General features: G+C 38.1%; 1 protein-coding gene across 8 annotated transcripts in view; it reads left to right on the forward strand.

The window, feature by feature from the left end:
- Positions 1 to 20,537, forward strand: part of scrib (scribble planar cell polarity protein) — a 115,832-nt gene that overhangs the window by 69,802 nt on the left and 25,493 nt on the right. For 2 of the 8 annotated variants that reach the window (XM_057824957.1, XM_057824958.1), the window contains exons 21-33: positions 1,001 to 1,240; positions 1,333 to 1,353; positions 3,182 to 3,469; positions 3,545 to 3,661; positions 5,305 to 5,517; positions 5,589 to 5,708; positions 8,198 to 8,254; positions 8,554 to 8,610; positions 10,858 to 10,938; positions 13,805 to 13,876; positions 15,078 to 15,131; positions 15,206 to 15,328; positions 17,067 to 17,177. In XM_057824957.1, the coding sequence (XP_057680940.1) occupies positions 1,001 to 1,240; positions 1,333 to 1,353; positions 3,182 to 3,469; positions 3,545 to 3,661; positions 5,305 to 5,517; positions 5,589 to 5,708; positions 8,198 to 8,254; positions 8,554 to 8,610; positions 10,858 to 10,938; positions 13,805 to 13,876; positions 15,078 to 15,131; positions 15,206 to 15,328; positions 17,067 to 17,177 (1,554 nt within the window). Of the gene's footprint in view, positions 1 to 1,000; positions 1,241 to 1,332; positions 1,354 to 3,181; positions 3,470 to 3,544; positions 3,662 to 5,304; positions 5,518 to 5,588; positions 5,709 to 8,197; positions 8,255 to 8,553; positions 8,611 to 10,857; positions 10,939 to 13,166; positions 13,509 to 13,804; positions 13,877 to 15,077; positions 15,132 to 15,205; positions 15,329 to 17,066; positions 17,178 to 20,537 lie in introns of all 8 variants that reach the window. The other 6 variants (XM_057824956.1, XM_057824962.1, XM_057824960.1 and 3 more) reach the window with 5 other exon arrangements.

The following is a 20,537-nucleotide window of genomic DNA, read 5'->3' on the forward strand; positions in this document are numbered from 1 at the left end:
GAGCGTCAAAGCCTGAGTGAATTTGAGTACCTTATTGTACCTTACAGTATCTTATTTTATACTTTACTTTCTAATATGACGTGTTCTGTCCTCACTAAATGTGAAGTCCTTCAGCTCTACAGACATCAAACAAGGCAATTGTGGTTTTGAAGCTTTTTACTTCCTTCATTTTTGACAATTTGTAAAGCTGTAACACAGATTTGTACGCTAATGTTCAAAACGACATTCATTCTAACAATAAATCACTTGACACAAAACAATTGAAGCTCAGACGTCCATCCAGTCTGTTCAATATGTAAATTTAGTAGATTAAATTAGCCTAATTTGCCTAAAAAAAGTCAGCTGGCTTAATTGCTATGAATGCTAACATATTTTCAATTCTCAAAGCAAATTGCTCACACGTAACTCCACAAACTGTAGCTGTAAACTTAATTACAAATGCGAACCAGAGCGCAGCTTTCCTTTATCTATGTCAGACGTTTGAGTCTGCTTCTCTGTCAGACCCAACGCTGCCACCAGAGGGCAGCGTACCCTCCATCATTAAACAAAATACAATTGTTATATAATAGTTATATATAGAAATAGTCATATAATAGTCACAATTGTTATTTTGGAGCACTTAAAAGGTTATTTCCGATTTACGAAGAAATTTGGTTTACGTCTCCAGCGTTGGGTTGGAAGTCGTTCGTAACCCTGGGACTACCTCTAATTTCAATAAAAGAGGCTCTAAAATAAGATATGGACAATTTTCAGATGTCTTTTCAAAATGTCTTTAGCAATTAATGGACTAGCAAAATTCTCTATTAGTGGATTTAATATGGCAGCCCTAATGCTTAAGAAACATTAAAAGCTTGCTAGCTGTCTACCCTCTTTTCCTTGGAGCCCCTTATCCCTGCGAGCTGTCTTTGCAACCAAATCACCTGAAACCCCAGTCGAATACCAATACATTCCTTGGCCCACCTCCAGTGGAATTTATAGTTGTTTGTCACTGTAAATCCAGATCAATGGTGTAGACATGACAGAGGCCAGACATGACCAGGCAGTAGCGCTCCTTACCGGCACCTCCCCTACTATCGCCCTCCTGGTGGAGCGGGACCCCAACGCCCCTCGCTCTCCGGGCCCGTCCCGCCAACGGGCCCACTCGCCGCCACCCCCGGAGCCCTCCGATTCCCCGGACCAGGACGAAGACGGCCTGCATGGGAACCACCTGGGCCGCTTGGAGGATGAGTATCCCATCGAGGTGAGAAATCGGCCCACCTGGAAAGCGAGGGCTTCCTTTCAAGTTTGTTAATAGGTTTTTCCTATTTGGCTTCTAATACTGCCGCTGACCAGTACGAGAGAGGATGGTGCATGGTATGAAAACCAATGTGTGGCAGCTTGTAGTGTAAACAAGTGTTTCCCAACCAAATGGAATGATGTTTTCTAAATGTAGGAATGCGTCAATGTTATATTCGACTCACTTTTTGGGTGGCATTACTTTTTTTCACAGATTTTTTTTTTTTTTTTATGTACCTTTGCCAGAATTACACATTTTTCACCCCCAAAAAAATGTGTCACCATTTATTTCCGTTGGCACATTTAACATCACTTTTGGACATCATTCCTATTCATGTTACATTCACCGAAAATATATTTCCACATTTTTTACCTATTTTTGACCAAAAACGCAAATCAAAGGATACATTTAACATCACACATTCATATAATTCCTAATCATGTTGCATTCACACATTTACATTTAAACATATTTGACAAAATATATCAGAAATTTGCACTGTTTCACTTTTTTGAGCATCTGAGTGCTTTTTTTTTTTAACCAAAAACCTTCCTATTTCTCTTCATTTGTCTACTAATTATAAACAAGATTTACATTTTTGCCTATTCACAACATTTTTATTGCAACATAATACTAAAAACATTTCACGTTCACATTTTCGACCAAACGGTCACTATTTTTTTTGACCAAAAAAAATCCTTTTAAACCCCATTGCATTGGCTAATCACATCGCTTCTTATTTCAACATATGACTAAACAAAATTTGAAGATGCGAGGTCATAGGCATGTGCCGATTATCAGTTTCAAGGGGATACTGTGGTATGAAAACGTCAAGGTTTCTAAACCGCCAAAATTTTCTGTCATACCGTCCCGAAGGTATTTGCTATTTTTTTATGTTCCATAAATGCAGGGAGAAATCCCTCGCTTACAGCTGCAAGGCTCAACCCTCCCCCACTGGTTGTTGCTCAGTGTCAGTGAGTCAGCTGTGCTACATGAAGACTGGAGGAGGTGAAACTCCTGAACTTTTTTCCCCCATCGAAGAAAACAAAATCTCTGGTATGGGAATACTTCGGGGACAGAAAGATTACAGACGGCCGCGGCTTAGAGGAGGAGGGCCAATCAACATGTAAAACATGCTTGCGGAGGGTGGCAGCCAAGAAGGCAATACCTCCAATAGGATTTTGCATTTATACAAAATTAAAGGTTAACAAACACTGTCATGAATATTTCCCACCAGCTACGAGCCTTAACTCCAGTGTGTTTAGTGTGTCTAGCGGTGGTAAAACATGTTTTTTTTTTGTCTCTGGGAACGGTCTGTGTTGAGGACGAGAGTGCGTGTATAATGTAAACATGATAAGAGTCATACACACGTGCTTTTTATGGAAAAAAAAATATTTTTGTTCTGATGGTAATAATGTTGAGCTGTGGGTTAATGCTCACCGTAAGGACTGCATTTATTTTAATGTTATTTCGAATTTTTTGTTATTTTTCCATTTATTTTAACTGAACATTATACTCCTGTTCCAATTTGAAAAATAAAAATCCTTTTCAATGAAAAAAAGTTTTTTTTTTTTTTTTTACCCAGGTATCTTAAAGTAACACATTTTGGAGCTGTAGTTGCAATACTGTGAAACCGTGATACTGGCACATGCCTATGCGAGGACACCCCTTACAGTCTCAGTAAAGGTTGGGAAACACTAGTACCCCAAATACTGCTGTGTTATAACTAGAAACTTCATAAACAGGGGATGCATATACCAATTCTAACTCACTGGAATGTGTTTACCCTGAAACAGAAACAATAGAAACCGTACCATATAGAATCCTCTAAGTCCTTTAGTAAACATGTATATTTTTTTCAATACACTGTAATTTTATTATGTTAAAAATAATCTGCTTCGACAGGAAGTGACACTGGTCAAATCCGGCGGCCCCCTCGGCCTGAGCATCGTGGGGGGCAGCGACCACGCCAGCCACCCTTTCGGCATCAACGAACCTGGGGTGTTCATCTCAAAAGTGATCCCTCACGGTTTGGCGTGTGAAAGCGGCTTGCGGGTTGGTGACCGGATCCTGGAGGTTAACTCCATCGATCTGCGCCACGCCACACATCAGGAAGCCGTCAGGGCGCTGCTGGCTAATAAACAGGAGATCCGAATGCTAGTGAGGAGGGATCCCTCGCCGCCTGGAATGCAGGCGAGTTCTTTTGCAAACTGGTTAAGTGGAGATTTTTTCGGGGGGCTAACATTGGCTTTTATGTGGCATCTTCAGGAAATTGTGATCCACAAGCAGCCAGGAGAGAAATTGGGGATTAGCATACGCGGAGGTGCTAAAGGTCATGCGGGAAATCCTTTCGACTCGACGGATGAGGGGATCTTCATATCCAAGGTACCACTTGGTCAATATTGAAGGGGTGGGAACCTCTGGGGAGCTGACAATATAATACAGTTTGCCATATAAGGCTCACGATAATGATGATCTCACGATATGGCGGTACAACAATTATCGGTACAAAGGTTAGGACATTCTAGTACAGTTGTTCGCAACCTGGGTTCAGTGAGTATAAGGCAGGGGTATCCAACTCCAGTCCTCGAGAGCCCCTATCCAGCTTGTTTTCCATGTCTCCCTTCCTTAAATCAAATGACCCAGCTCATTAGCAAGCTCTTCAGGAGCCTGATAATGATACAGATTATTTGCAACAGGTGTGTTGGAGGAGGGAGACATGGAAAACAAGCTGTATAGGGCTCTTGAGGACCTGGGTTGTATACCCCTGGTCTAAGGGGTTCGGCGAAGGTAAAGAAACACAGAGCCCTATTTTCGTACGTGGATTAAATCCAGGGAGAGTGGCTTTTTAGACCAGGTTTTGGACTGGTTTGCTCCCAATTTACAGGCTTAATCCATTTCTTTTAACTGCTAGTCCTCGATCTGATGGGAGGAGGAACTGGTTTGCTCAGTGGAAGGTTGACTTGCACTTGTTATGAGGGGATACTGTACAAGAAACCAATGCGAAGCGTGGTCTCAAATTTTGACCTATTTATAAAACATTCTGTCTAAATGAGAAGAATTTTGAATGGGAATTTGCTAAATTATTAGCTTGCTGGCTTAGATATATTGGTTTTAAATTTACCAATTTTAATTTTAATTCCAAAGGCTTCGGTGAATCCACATGTGAAACCTGTGGGGTTCGGTACCTTTAGCAACTAATAAACAGAAAAACAAGCTATTTACATCCTTCTGTTGTGAGTTTATCAATAGTAGACATCCAATCCATTTGAAGCGAATGAAATCGTTCATTCGCTGCTACCTTCTTACTTAAAATGGATCAGACGTCTATGGCCCTCGGTGGCAGCCAATGCCAGGCAATGAGTTCATTTTGGGGCATTTCACGCCATTTACTGTTGATTTTTGGTTAGCTCCTTTCCATTTTGGGGCATTTACGGAGCACTTCCTGGAGATTTTGGGGCATTTACAGGTCACTCCCTGTAGATTTTGGGTTACTGATCTGAAAGTGGCCTGGGAATGTCCCCAAATGAACTTGAAAATGTCCTAAAATGAACATGAAATGACCTGTAATGCCCCAAAAGACTGGCAGTGAATGCTCAGCTTCCAGTGCCATTGACGTCCCATCCAGTCAAAAGAAATTGACAGTCGATGGCAGCCAATGAGCTAACGTATACACTATTTTAATAGAATACTTTGGTAGTGCACTGCTGCCCCCCCCCCCCCCCCCCCCCCCCCCCCCCCCGTGACACTTTTTTAAAACACTATGTATCGATTCTTGGTGGGAGAATAACGATAAACCTTTTGGGTTGCAAAGCATTGCGATATATCACCTTTTCGATATATTGTCACACCCCTTGTGTGAACTGTGAAATATACATTTTAAAAATGTGATTTAAAACAATTTGGTTTACATGTGGATTTTTTTGTGTGCATTTTGATTCCGATTTGTATCTTAACCCTTGAAATTAGATAGCATATTTTTGGGACGAGTCTTTGTCAAAGTGTGACTACGTCCTCTTTGAAACTAGGTGAGCTCAAGCGGCGCAGCCGCCCGCGACAGCCGCCTCCAAGTGGGTATGCGCATCCTGGAGGTGAACAACCACAGCCTCCTGGGCATGACGCACACCGAAGCCGTACGAGTTCTGCGCGCCGTGGGCGACTCCCTGGTCATGCTGGTCTGCGACGGCTTCGACCCGCGCAAAGTCCCCACGGCGGAGGCGAGTCCCAACGAGGAACCTTACGTCCGTACTGAATCGTCTACTTTTATCGGACTGCTCGCAACACACGTGATCAACTATGTATTCATCCGTAGGTGTCTCCCGGCATCATCGCCAACCCTTTTGCATCAGGAATCGTCCGGAAGAACAGTATGGAGAGCATTTCTTCTATAGACAGGGACCTCAGCCCTGAGGAGATGGATATCATGCAAAAGGTACACTCAGTAGTACAAGGGTATTAAACATAAATTTGTTGCGGGCCACATCAGATTTATGTTTCGAATAATTGATCAAATCAAATCATTTGATCAATCAAATGAACAGTTATTAATTGATGGGGGAGTGAAATTTTAGATGTCCTACAAATTTTATACAAATTACATAAGTTATCCATCAAAACATTCAGGAAACTAATTGGCACAAAATTATATTCGTTTTTTTTCCCCCTAAAAACGTACGGTTTGGCCAAACTTTGCCAAAAACACACCCATTCGTTTCTGATGGGCAAAATTTCCCATTGATTTCTGTGGGTCTATTTGCCATTCATTTCAATAGCACAAAAATTCCCTTTCACTCCCAATTAATTTCCAACCCAAGTGACTGGATATCAGGAAGTGACCCCGAAATGCCTCCAAATCAGCAGGAATTGACACCGAAATGCCCCAGAATCAACAGGAAATTACCGTACTTACCTGCCAAAGCAATGTGACCATTGTAAATTCTCCAGAAATTGTATTTTCTAGTTGTTAAACTAAAAATAGTCTGAATCCTCTTTTCTGAGCCTCATAATGGGAATTATTCTTGTTGGAGTTTTTTTTTGCATGAAAATACATTTTACAATTTTAGAGTTGGCTAAAAATATCGGCCGATAAAGGCATTTTAACATGATATCGGGTAATATTGACAGTGGTTTTTCATGATCAGTTTTGGGCCAATATACGTTGCCTTCAAGGTAACTTGTAGGACCCTTTTACCTGTGTACAAGGGCCGGTCAGTATTTAGCTTAGCAGTTATACTTATTGATTTACCGTATTGCCCCGAATATTAGACGGCCCTGATTAAAAGACGACCCCCTCTTATTCAAAACTCAAGTTTGAAAAACGATTTTTTGAACACCAAATTAATTTTTATACAGAAAATAATTACAGTACATCTGAAACAAATGATTATAACAATACATTTGAGAGAAAAAGCTTGTTATTTTGCTTCATTCAAATCTTAATATCTGAACATTTAAATATGTAAAGTGCAGTCACATTCGTAAATGAATGGCTTCTGGTTTTTGAAATGTAAATAAACCAATCTATTGTGATAAAACAACAAAATTGCAATAACTGCACTAACCGTCAAAGTGAAGTCTAACTGTAGTCTTGAAACAAATCTGAATAAGGAAAAACATTGCAATAAAATAACGCAAACTGGTTAAACTTGAGAGTAGCTGAGATATGTCATGACAGAACATCGCTTCAATGATATCTGGCGCCATCTAGCGTCGTGAATGGGTATAATGTCTAGACCGCGAATATAAGACGACCCCCACTTTTTCAGTCTGATTTCAATGCAAAAAACACCGTCTTATATTCGGGCCAATACGGTAATAGATGTCTCAAAACAAAGATTATTGGGATTTGTTTTGTGACCAGAACATTTGCATTCATGGTGCAAAAATTAAATGAACAATAAATGACTGAAAAATAATGAATTATAAACTCATTACATATAACTACTGCGTTTCCAGAAAGAAATAGTCACTAAGTAAAACTAGAAAAGTAATAAAATACAAAAAATTATGCAAAAGCCCAGCAAAATGCATATTGGGAACTGTCATTGCATTAGCTTGTCCTGTGATTGCCTGCTTTTATCTGTAATACGTTGGCCGGCCTTTAGTAGCTCTTTGGGGTAACTACTGTAAATGTGATTTAATTGTAAATGATTCTTTTTATTTTTATTTTTGGAGAGTTTGGCTTATTTAAATTTATATCATTTATATGGGGCATTTATTTTCTTTAACTTCAGTTGAAGTTGTTCTCCTAGTTTTCAAAGAATTTTTATTTTATTTGGAAAACTTTGTTGTTACGTTTATCATTATTAAAGCATCCAGTGGGGCACCACAATGCAGTTACCATTAGCACGCTAAGTGCACGACCGTATAAATCAGTATCGGATTTTTGGAGTTGGACAATATCAGGATATCGGTTTAAAAGTCATTATTGGACAGCTCTACTTTTTAAAAAAAAAATCTTAGTCTTTATTTTTTTTAAAATAAAATACGGTAAATATTCAAGAAACATGAAGTCGATACACATGATTGACTTTCACGGGTCACACAAAATGATGTGGTGGGCCGGATCTGGCCCCCGAGCCGCGTGTTTGGCTATAGCAAAACTGCTGTTTTGTCCTAAAAACAAAAAGACAAGTCTTTCCCAAGTTGTTTCAGGAAAACAGGAAGTCATTAGCATGCGTCGCAAGTGCGCGAGCGTTCCAGTATTTTCGCTAGTCATCAACATACCAGGAATGGCTTCAGCTAGGGCCAAGTTGACACGTGAATCAAATGTTTTTGTTCAGCGCTTTTTTGTGTGTGTGCCACGGCAGCAATTCAGCCTTGGCGCTAGTTTGACCGCTAGCCCTCATGCATCACAGCACTCCAAAGCGCAGAGTTTATTTAGCTCCGAATTGAATGGAGCTGACCGCCACTTTTCTCCAGGAGTCGGAGATGGTGAGGGAGACGTCGCAGTGGGAGAAGGAAGAGATGGAAAAAGTGGTGAGTTGATCACATTTTCCCCTTTTCGGGGGTGAATGAGACCCCTGTCCGTCAGCCATTTCTGCAATATCCCACCTCGCATGCGTTTTCCACTCCCAAGTGAGCGACTGATTCTGTACTTTTCTTCTTTTTTTCCCCTTCTCCCGCTTTCTATCCTTTTTGGACGTGCGTGTGTTGCCGCGTGAAATGGTTCCATCTACGCCGCCGCTTGTTTTCTGGCTTGTACTGTCATTTCACCTCCCATCAAACGTGTGCGTGCGCTTGTGTGCTTTCCCCTTCCGCACTTTTCTGGGTTGAAGGAGCGAATGCGCTTGGAGCGAGAGGAGGCAACTCGCCTGCTTGAAGAGGAGACGGAGGTGAGGCACTCCTGGAATTGTGCTCGGAGTCGACGGTTTGCACAGGGAGAATATTGTACTGAAGGACTTGTAGAACTAATGTAATAAACTATATAAACTATAAATAAACTATTATTTGGCAAAACTATCCAAGTTAATGTAGAATTTCTAAAAATCTGCCTAAAATGTACCGTGATATAATTATAATAACTAATATAAACTGTATTAATAACCTTTTTTAAGTTGAAAAAATATTTTTTTGAAATTAATAACTGGCACCACCAGTGATAGAAAAAGTAAATTCAATAGAAAAAATGTTTACAATTTTTTTTTTTTAAATAAATAAAATTATATAAATACAAATTTAAAAAAAAAATACAAGATGAAACATTTCCTATTTTTCTTTAAAATATTTTTATAGAGTAAGGAAAAAGGTTATTTTTTTTGTTCAAAAATAAAAACAAACATGATATTTAAAAATAGAATACTAAATATTTACTATTTCAATAATAATGAATAACATTTAAAAAGTACACGGAATGGATTAATAAAAGAATAAGTAGTACTATTAAGAGGGAAAAAGAAACTAAAAATGTAAAAATAAATATTTACTAATCGTTTTTTTTTAATCACATGTAAAAAGTAGACAAAATTTATTAATAATATTTCATGCTTCACCACCATTGACAGCGATAGATGTCCAATATGACTGGGAAGGTTGACAGCAATTGCACAATAAAATAAAATATATTAATAACTTTTTTAAGTTGAAAAAAATATTTTAAAAAATCATAACTGCCATTAATAGTGATAGAAAAAAATATTGACATTTGAAAAAATGTATTCATGGATATACAAATTAACCCTAACCCAAAAAATACAAAATGAAACATTTCCTTTTTATTTAAAATAATTTTAAAAAGAGGATAAGAACAAAAACAAATCTTTTAATTGAAGATATTTAAAAATACAATACTGTTTCTTTTTCAAAGTAAAAATGTAAAAATAAATATTTACTATTTAAATGATAATGAATAACATGTAAAAAGTATACAGAATAGATTCATATAAGAATATGTACTATTAAGAGGGAAAAAAACTAAATGTAAAAATTAGTAATATTCATTTTTTAGAAAATGACATTTAAAAAGTTGACAAAATTGATTCATAAAATAATATTTGCTATTGACTGTGATAGACATCAAATCCATTGACAATGAACGATCCTGTTTCACCACCATTGACAGCGATAGACGTCCAATCCAATTTGACTGGGAGGGTTGGCAACAATCGCACAATAATATAAACTATATTCGTAAGTTTTTTATGTTGAAATAATATTTTTTTTAAAATTAAAAAAAAAGAACTTAATATATTAAAAATATTCCCGCTTTTTAAATAGTTGTGTAAATATAAATTTTTAAAAATATACAAAATGAAAAAATTTCCTTTTTTATTAAAATATTTTTTAAAAGAGTTAGGAAAAATATTAGCATTTTTCAAGAGTTTAATAGAAAGTTTCAATATAAAAACAATATAGAATAGTGTTTCTTCTTTTTTTTTCAAATTAAAAATGTAAGAATAAATATTTACTATTCAAATAATAATAAATAACATGTAAAAAGTATACAGAATAGATCAATATAAGAATATGTACTATTAAGAAGAAGAAAAAGTGCTGTTTTTTTCCTTTTATTTTGAAATTAAAAATGTAAAAATAAATATTAATTACTATTCATTTTTTGAAAAAATGACATTTAAAAAGTAGATTGATTGATTCATAAAATATTTACTATTGCCAGTGAGAGACATTAAATCCATTGACAATGAGCAATCATGCTTCACAACCATTGACGGCGATAGACGTTCAATCCAATTTGACTGGGAGGGTTGCAGGCAATCACACAATATAAACTATATTAATAACTTTTATTATGTAGAAAAAATATGGAAAAAAATTAAAAACTGCCACAGAGAGAGATAGAAAAAAATCTATTCACTACAACAACAAAAAAATTTCTCTTTTTTTTCCCCAAATAAAATAACATAAAAACAAATTTTGAAAAAAAAAATACAAGATGAGAACTGGATTTAACTCAGAATGGATTGGACGTCTATCACCATCAATGGCATCCAATGAGTTATGTATTAGACATCAACAAAACTCTTTTGAAATTCACTGCAGAAACATCTAACTATGTGTTCTTCTGTTGTTTTTTTCTTTAACTGCTGTGACCTTGACTTTTTTTTGTATATTGTGCTTTCTAGAACATGGGCGCCGGACCTTTAAAGCTGGACTACAAAACCCTAGCGGCGCTGCCCACCACCAGCTTGCAGAAAATCAATAGGGTAAGTCACTTCATTTTGAAATGGCCTCCATTTGCTCCTCTCATAACCTCAGAAACCAATATGGCTGACCCGGGGTCAAGGACACATACCTCTTTGTAGAGGACTAAGGAAATGAATAAACCAAAGTGGTGTTTTAAAAGAAAGCTCATGAGACTTCCCTGTTTAAATGTGTGACAAGCTTGGGGGAAGGGGGGGACAGCTGCCTCTTGTGATATTTTAAACCTGCATCTGGTCACTTTGCGTGGGTGTAGCAGAGGGGGAAGTCTGTCCAGTTTTCATTCAGGCTTTTAAGGACTTTGACTCGCCGGGACGCGAAGGACATTCCACGCACTACAGTAGGTATGAAAATGGGATTTAATTAGTAGTTTTCGGTGTTCAAATTTGCTGTCTAAATGTAAAGTGTTTTGGAAACGTACTATCTCGCTGCGCTGATAATTGGTTATTTATGGCACTTGTCTAAGACCGCAGTCAGTCTTGAAGTCTTGAATGAAGACAATTTAAATGCAGTCTCAGTCAATGGCTTTAAGCAACATTTAGTGCATACATTACTGCAGACAGTTGAAAGAATGCATGTCAGGGATGTGTTTAGTACTTACTGACTTTGACTAAACCAACGGTTTGTAGGATAGGCCAGCTTAAAAAAAAATAAAAATGAACAAAAACAGTTTTCTTGTTAAATTAGGTGGGCGCGGCTTAAAGTCAGGTGCAATTTATAGTCTAAAAATTAGTTATTTGAATGTGGAAATGTGTTACAAGTGACACGAATAAGAGGGACACGTATTGAAACTCTTAAATCTTTACTTTTATTTAATTTGTTTGTTTGTTTTATTTATCCCACTGTTTTTAACCATCTCATTTATTTTCTGTAACGGATTCTCTAAGAAGTGGAATAATTTGTGTATGGCGGAAAACACTCAGGTAACTTGAAATTCCGCTCAGAGACCCCCAATTTACCCTAATTTCAAAATTGTCCTAGATGCATGTGTGATACTTCATTGGAAAGCTTAAAATCTCAATTTTCTGGGGGAAGAAAAGTTTTAAACTGCAGGGTATTTAAAAAAAACAACAAACAATTTTTTTTTTTTTCAAACAGCAAAACCCCAACTGGAGGTGAGAGCTCGAGAGAGCATAATTAAAGACGCCATGATTTTAACGAGGTATTATCGCGTGCTTACTTCTTTTCGATCAGAAAACTCCATGTAGCATGTATCACCGAGTGTGAAGACACAGCTGTGAATGGCCACAGAGTAATTTTGGGGGGATTTTATGGGTGAAACATGGTAATATAACAAGTGTCGCGTCGCAGAAATCGCAGACATCAGGGAGTGGTCGAGATTTTCTTTTTCATATATTTACCCTTTCAAACAATTTTTTCCCCCAATTTTTCTTTGTTTGGATCGATTATTTACCTAAAATATTGGGGGAAATACGACAGTGACAAAAAAATACAATTAAGCGATATTTATCAGGTAGATATCCGTGACTTTTTTACAGACACCATTTTTTTCATTGTGACGTAATTTGTTTAAAAGTTTAAAATATTCGAGTGAATAATTTTTTAAAGTCTTTTTTTTTTTTTAAACTAAATATTAGATATCTACCTTCTTTTTATGGCTGGGTTGAAACAAAAGCGGTTGCGCGAAGTCTGTAAACGAGGGTTTCCAGGGTAAAACGGACAAATTAAAAATAGTTCAGGGGCTTAATGCGCCATGAATTTGCTACGGCAGCATATAAACATGTTGTTCTATCGAACACAACAGTTCTTTTGGTTTAAAATACTGCAGTTTATTTTAAAGAGGGGTGCAAGAGCAGAAACTGCTTTTTCAGCCTTGTCTGTTTTCCGCCATATAGATATATTTTTATAGTACAGTAAAATTTTTGCAAATATTTGGCACATTTTTACTGAAAAAAATCAGATTGGGCTTGATTGGTTGTGAATCCAAAACATTTTCTCATCATATCTTTCCCTCCACCTTCTTTTTCATTCCTGTTAAATTATTTTCTATGTTTGCTCATACTCATTTCCTGCCATTGGCGGCGATAGAAGTCCAATCCAATCTGCCTGGGAGGCCTGGCAGCGATCGAATGATCTTAATCAAAATGGATTAGACGTCTATCATGATCAATGGCACTAAAAAATGATCATGATAAGCAATTAGCTCATTTTCCTCCTTTTATTTTGAAGTATTTCCTGTTCCTTTCTTTCTCTATACTTTCTCCCCGTTCAGTTCTCGTCTCCTCTGAATCCAACCACCCTCATGGAGGCCCCCCTGCTTGCCCAATACGGCGCCCCGTTAGACCCTCCAGACTTCATTTTAAACCACTCCCCTAACCACCTCATGGACCCAACTACATCCAAAGAAGACAGCGCTAGCTCCACAGCGACTCTGAACTCCACCGAACAAGATGAGGAGGCTCTTGTCGACTCTCAGCCCATCTGTTTCAAGGAGAACCCATTTTTAGTAGCTAACCGTAAAGGGAAGGGTCTCCCGGCCAATCAGCAAATCCTATCCGGACCCCCAGTGGGGTATGGGAAGCAGGGGCAACTTCAACCTTGGTTGTTCAGCAAGGCAAGACCGCTTTTGCCTGGGTTTGCTGTGGACCCCCGCATGTTCCGTGACAATGCAGTGGCTATGTTCCCGAACCACTTCGGCACTGGACCTTTAGAGTTATGAGAAAATCACTTGTTTTCCTCACAAATATGTGTTTTATAGGTATTAGCATGCTTTACAACAGGCTCATGACCGGAATGTGTGTTGCGACAGCTGCGGCGGAAGTGACCACTTACGACTTGTAAAAGAAGTGCTTGTCGACTAACAAATAAAGCAGAGTAAAGTTCTCTAATTTACATATTTTTATCTTCCAGACGCCTTCATCCGATTACACCAGAACAGAAAGTCCAATCAGAGATGCCTCTTACTCCCCGACCATTCAACCGGTGAGCCCCGAGCCACTTCACCTTTTAAAAATATTTGTTTCATCTTCTCTGTGAGTCTCTTTTGACTTTGCCGCCCGCCTATCCCCGTAGCCCAGCCACCACTCTTCCAACAGCTCCCTGTGTTCCGGCAGGGAGACCCGCTTTGTAAGTGGGGTGCTAGAGAATGACTTTGTTTGGGTTTGCTAGCAAAGTGTGTTGTTCAAAATTGAAGCATGATGCTGCTTAGTCAGGACCGACAGATCACTGGATGGCTGAACGCACATAGATGTGGTGTTTTGAGACCTGGCGTAGGAAGTGTTTGAGATGCAAAGCGTATATTCGTTATCCTCTTACAAAAAAAAAGAGTAATATTACAGCATTTAAAAAATCACGTTTAAAATCATGTACAGTGATCCCGCACTACTTTGCGGCTAAACTTTCGTGCCCTCGGTGCATCCCGGATTTTTTATTCTTATTGTAAGTATCCTGTTTAGAGGTCTAAAAACATATTTATGTACTTTATTGACATCTACGTATGTATTTACACTTAAACATGTATCATATGAGAGCGAGTGAGAGAATGAATGTACAGTATATGATATTTATATTATTTATAGATTATTTTATGTACTTTATATTATGAATATTTTATTTGTACATGTTGCAAACTATTTTTTAATGTTCTAATGATAACATATTCATTTGTACGGTTTTATATACACGACAAGCACTATTACAATAATACAATCCTCTATACTAGTATACTATATACAGTGTACTACTATACATATATACTACTACTAATACTGAAGTACTACAATACACTTAACAGCAATAAGTGAGGGATCACTGTTTATTTCTAAATGATTACATTTTCTACACACATTTGAATAATGTAAAAGAAATAAAAATAAAATAAGATAAAAATGTGAAATTCCAATTGTGGCTCACCCTTGTGCTGGAAGTAAATGAGCTACTTTTGCACTTATTAACTCATTGCCTGCCATTGACAACAAAAGACATCCAATTCATTTCACCCGGAGGACTAGCTGCCAATGATCATCTTTCAGTGCCATTGACAGGACTAGAAGTCCAATTCATTTTGACTGGGAAGGGGCGAATGAACTGAACTGGGCTTCTACTCCCGTCAATACGTAATTTTTTCCCTAATCATCCTTTTTTTCCCCTCACCCCTCACAATTCCTCATCTTTTTTTTCATAGGCAACCATTCATTTCACCTCCACCCCCAACACCAAGGACCACACATCCTCCTCCGTGAGTGTCATTTGCTCGCAGAACCCACCAGACTTCAACCCCGATGCCTGACGCCTACTATTTTTTCTCCGCAGACACGACCTGGTGCCATCCTACCAGTCGGGCGCGTGCGACCGAGCACCTCCCCGGCCACCCCGGATGGCCTCAGCCCAAGCCCCTTTCAGCATGGCCCCTCTCCATTCAACTCTCAGACCTCTGTAAGACCCCTCACCTCCACGTAGGGCTGCATTCTAGTGCCCGTTTAGTGGTTTACATAATCTTGATAGTAGTGCTGCCACAAACCATTATTTCGATAGTCGACTAATCATAGATTCATTAAACACTTTTTTTTAATTGATAAATTAGATTTTAGCTGTTAATATGTGCAGATTGGACCATGAACATCATAAAACTTTTCGACTGTATCATTACAGTGGTACCTCTACTTACAAAACTAAACTAAAAATTCCTTAAAGAGAACCTCGGACTTAAAGACTTGGAGGCTCTAATAATCCACAGTTGTTCTCTTTTACTAAAATATGTTATTATAAACACATAAAATATTGCCATTGATTTTAAAATCTATACTCTTTAGTACATATTTTGACCTATGGAGGACGCCTTGTTTTAAGTGCGCAATGGACGCTCGGGGTGATGACGTATTATCGCAATTCATTATATGTGGCGAGACGTCAAACACATGCGCTCATCTGTTAAAAGCGGCGAGTACTTACTATTTGTGTTTTTATTGAGTCTTTTATTACCTTTTCATTGCCTCAAAATACTTTTTGCACGTGTTTCCCTCTCATACTTTTAAGCGTTGTGTTTTCTTGTGATAGCTTTAAAGCAGATTGTTGATCTGTTGACCACATTAGTCACGTAGCATATTTAAACCACCCTTATTTGATATTACTACATTTAAGTATTTTCTTAAGCCATCTTTAGTATGTCTGTATCCATCGAAACAAAACAAGTTGAAAGCGCACGGTAGTACTTTGGGTGTCAAATTCGCCTTTTGTAGGACGTTTTGCCGGTGTAGCACATTTTGGCAGAACACCGATTTTTTTCCTACTCTCGTCTCGTCTCATCCCGTCTTTCCTGTTCATTTTGCTTTTGCTGCTCGGTTTGTGAAATATCAGCAGTGCTGTCATGCTCATTAATGTTCCTCTCGGGTTCAAATTGAAAGGGTTGAACAGATGACATGTTTATGTCGCTAGAGTTATACCCGGCAGCGTAACCATGTGACATCACCGCCCTGCGACGTCAACAACAATGGCGACCTACTAGTTCAACTAATTTTACAAATTGTCCAAAAACGAGAACATCAGGAGAGGTTTCAATATCAAATTATTTTAACTCATGATAATGTTTATCTTTTAAGAACTACAAGTATTTCTATCCGTAGATGCCTTTAAGTATATAAATGCCCTAATCTGTTTCAAGCCCCCCAAAATTCAGACATAAATCTTTTATAAAGCATAAAAATGCATTAAAATTTGAAACAAATACATGTCCCAATTAGATTATTCCACAATAAACTTAAAATTAGAGTCAAATGTTTATCGACTATCAAAATAATTGTCGATTGCTCGTGGCAGCCCTACTTGACTTGAGTCATTATCCATTGACGGCGATAGACATCCAGTCCATTCAAAGCGGGAACCCACTTTGAAGCGATAGGACGTCCATCGCCGTCAACGGCAGCCAATTAAGTTCAGGTAGAATCACCGAAAAAACATTTGTACTGTAAAACAAAACAAAACCAAAGAAATGGGGAAGACTTGATTTCATTCATGCCTTAATTCTTAATTTTTTTGGTAAAATCTTCCTGGTTTGAGCTCGGCAAGCCCTACTGTCTCGTCTTCCCTCTGTCTGTCCAGCCGCCATATTGTTTTTCATCGTCTACCCTCTTGTTTTGTCTGTCGCCCCTCCCCCTCACGGCCCCGCCCATCGCAGCCTCGCGCCCCCTCCCCTACCCCGCCCTACGAGTTCCCAGTGAACGCCAAGCAGGCGTACAAGGCGTTCGCCGCCGTGCCTCGCTCGCTAGGGGCGCCGGAGTCGGAGCAGGTAGGCGGGTAACGGCGCCGTGTCGCGACGATGCACGCCGTGGCCTGTGATGTGCCGTGCGGAATGCAATCATCCAGTTTCGTGCCGTTTCGCCGTCATTTGTGATGCACGTGTATTAATACTCATTTGTATGGAAACTACTCACAAGAATTTCAGGGTTTGTGGTGTTAGTGTGAGCTTCATTTGAGTATTTGCGTGCTTTTTTGTTCTCAAACAAGGAAAAAAACGAGAAATTGGACAATCAAAAGTTGAGAAATATCAAATTAAGCTCACTTGTAAAGATGTGATTGTGTATTTTAAGTTCCTGAAATGTCACCTGGAAGTTCAAAGCAATAGGGCTGCCATGATTAATCAACACGTAATTGATGATCAAATTAATAAAACTTTGAAATCCTTGAAAATGCTTGGATTTTACAGTCGTGTTTTCAAGATTTGTAAAAATGCTTGAGTTTGCATCTAGTCCTTGAAAATGCTTGGACGTATTAGGCACACAATATTTCTCAGCACCCTGTCTAAAAATATGAATTACAGTAAACCCTCGTTTTTCGCAGTTAAAATTTTAATCAAGTTAATCACAGCTTAAAAATTAATTAATCGTAAACGTAATTCAAACCATCTCTAAAATATGCCATATTTTTCTGTAAATTATTGTTGGAATTGAAAGATAAGACACAAGACTGACATAAACATTCAACATACTGTACATAAATACTATATTTGTTTATTATAAGTTCAATAAATCCATCAGATGGCATGAACATTATTAACATTTATGAGTATTTTGCATGTTGGAATGGACAGATAAGACACAAGACGGATATATACATTCAACATACTGTACATAAGTCAAGTTATAGAAATTTTATATTAAAACCCCTCTTAATGTTTTCGTTTTAATAAAATTTGTAAAATTTCCAATCAAACAATAAACTAGTAGCTTGCCATTGTTGATGTCAACCCGTTAAATCGGTCGCACCAAAGGGCCAGCAGAGGGAGACAAAAAACACATGACACTGCTGTCATTTTAAGTTTAAGCGGGGCATGTGCGTTAATTGCGTCAAATATTTTAACGTCATTAATTTAAAAAATTAATTAACGCCCGTTAACGTGATAATTTTGACAGCCCTAATCTATCTATCTATCTATTAGGGCTGTCAAAATTATCACGTTAACGCGCGGTAATTAATTTTTAAAATTAATCACGTTAAAATATTTGACGCAACTAACGCACATGTCCCGCTCAGAAAGTATTCTGCCTTTTGGTAAGTTTAACAGCAAGACTTTTTGTGCTGTCCAACAGCGAACTCTTGTGGTCGCTTTGCGACATGGTTTATTGTTTTCTTTCCAGTTCATTATGGCTGCACGACGTCTCAGGCTGATAATGTTGTGCTTATATGATCCTTGGACAAGATTTGTCCGTAAGTATGGTTGTTGTAAAGCAGGGGTCAGCAACCCTGGTCCTCGACTGCCACTATCCAGCTTGTTTTCCATGCCTCCCTCTTTTAACACACCTGGATCAAATAATCATGATCGTTATTAGACTCCTGCAGAGCTTGCTGATGAGCTGATCATTTGATTCAGGTGTGTCAAAGGAGGGAGAGATGGAAAACAAGCTGGATAGTGGCACTCGAGGACCAGGGTTGCTGACCCCTGTTGTAAAGAATGTACATATTCTGTTAGTTAGCGAAATGTTATATTTTTTGTATGAGACGCTTTTTGTTTATGTTTAGTGAACCTGTATAGCGTGCTAAGCTAACGTTGTTGCTAATGCAATGCTTGTGTACTTTTTTTGTAGTTTTACGTCGGTCTAAAGAGGACAATGGTTTGAGGCCATTTTATTAATAAATCAGATGAAAAAGGAAGAAGTCTAATTATTAAGGCGTCGTTCACTAGCTGTCTAGCTTTGGAAAAAGTAGACGCTTCAGAGTGAGGACAGCATAGACAGATTTAAATGACAGTAGAGTGAAATGCCCATTACAGTCCTTTTGTACCGTATGTTGAATGTATATATCCATCTTGTGTCTTATCTTTCCATTCCAACAATTTATTTTACAGAATATATATATAATTTACAGAAAAATATGGCATATTTTATAGATGGTTTGAACTGCGATTAATTGCGATTAATTACGATTAATTTTTAAGCTGTAATTAACTCGATTAAAAATTTTAATCGTTTGACAGCCCTAATATATATATATATATATATATATATGTTATTTTAGCACTTCAAATGTAATAACTATGTTTTAAAGATGTTAATGTCCCACCGAATTATTTATAAGCAAGAATAAAGTAGAAAAATGCTTGTCTTTATTAAATGCTTCATTGAGTGAGTCCACTCAAATCCGCTCAAGCTGCTGACTTTCACACAGTGATTTGCCATAGCAACTGTTTAACAAATTGAACGATGATTGACGCATGTGGTGCTATTAAGCAAGCGTCTCTGGCAAGAACAAACTTTAACCGTCTGTCAATCGTCGTTAACTTTAATCAGCAACTCCAGTGCTCTGGCTGGCCAAGAAAAGCCGCAGGAGCGAGAGTGAGAGACTATGTGATCGGATCGGGACAGCTCTAAAAAATACTGCATTTATTTATTTAGTTTTTAATTGAAAAAAAAATCTGCAATAGACTGAGGGCGCAAAATTTGAAGCGTGAAGTAGCGAGGGATAACTGTATTTACTGAAGGAAAATAAAATAAATTTGCTTCATCGCCGCTAGACGCTTGTTCTAAAGCTGCTGTCCCGCGTCATATTGTCACTCCCAAGAGTACAGTGCATTTGAGTGCGTTTGGAGTTTAGTCAAGCGAACAGTATACAAATAGAGTAGTATTTAAATGCATAAATGTGCATTTACTGTGGTTTAGTATAATACTTTTATCGCACGATTAGTTCCTCTTTTTGTCACTTTTTTTTTTTTTCGCGACCTCCCTCCACACCCCCTTTGCCAGTCGCCGTTTATTCCAGCCGGGAGCCATTTCGCCTGGCTTCGTTGCCGCTAGGACTCTGCCTACTAGCCTGGCTTTCGATCGATTGTTATTTTATTTTAAGGAGTAGGAGAGTCTAATAGCCTTGTAAAGAGTTTTACTAGTTTTGTCGTGAACAGAATACTTTTTTGTTGTGAACTACAAACATACATCGAGATATCATTTAGCTTTGCAATTGGAGAACAAAGAGACATTTTTTGGAGTTTTCTCGGCCGTGATTTATGTGTCCACTGAACAGCAAGCGCTCAGTTTGCCACAAAAAGCTCACTGTCGCAGGAATCGCAACCTCCCAGGGGGGTTTTAGAACCGGCACCTTTCAAACTAAATTTCTTACAACATTTTAAAAGACGTTTGCGTACTTGTGAGAAGTACTT

Source organism: Corythoichthys intestinalis, chromosome 20 (assembly GCF_030265065.1).
Source record: "Corythoichthys intestinalis isolate RoL2023-P3 chromosome 20, ASM3026506v1, whole genome shotgun sequence".
Taxonomy (NCBI): domain Eukaryota; kingdom Metazoa; phylum Chordata; class Actinopteri; order Syngnathiformes; family Syngnathidae; genus Corythoichthys; species Corythoichthys intestinalis.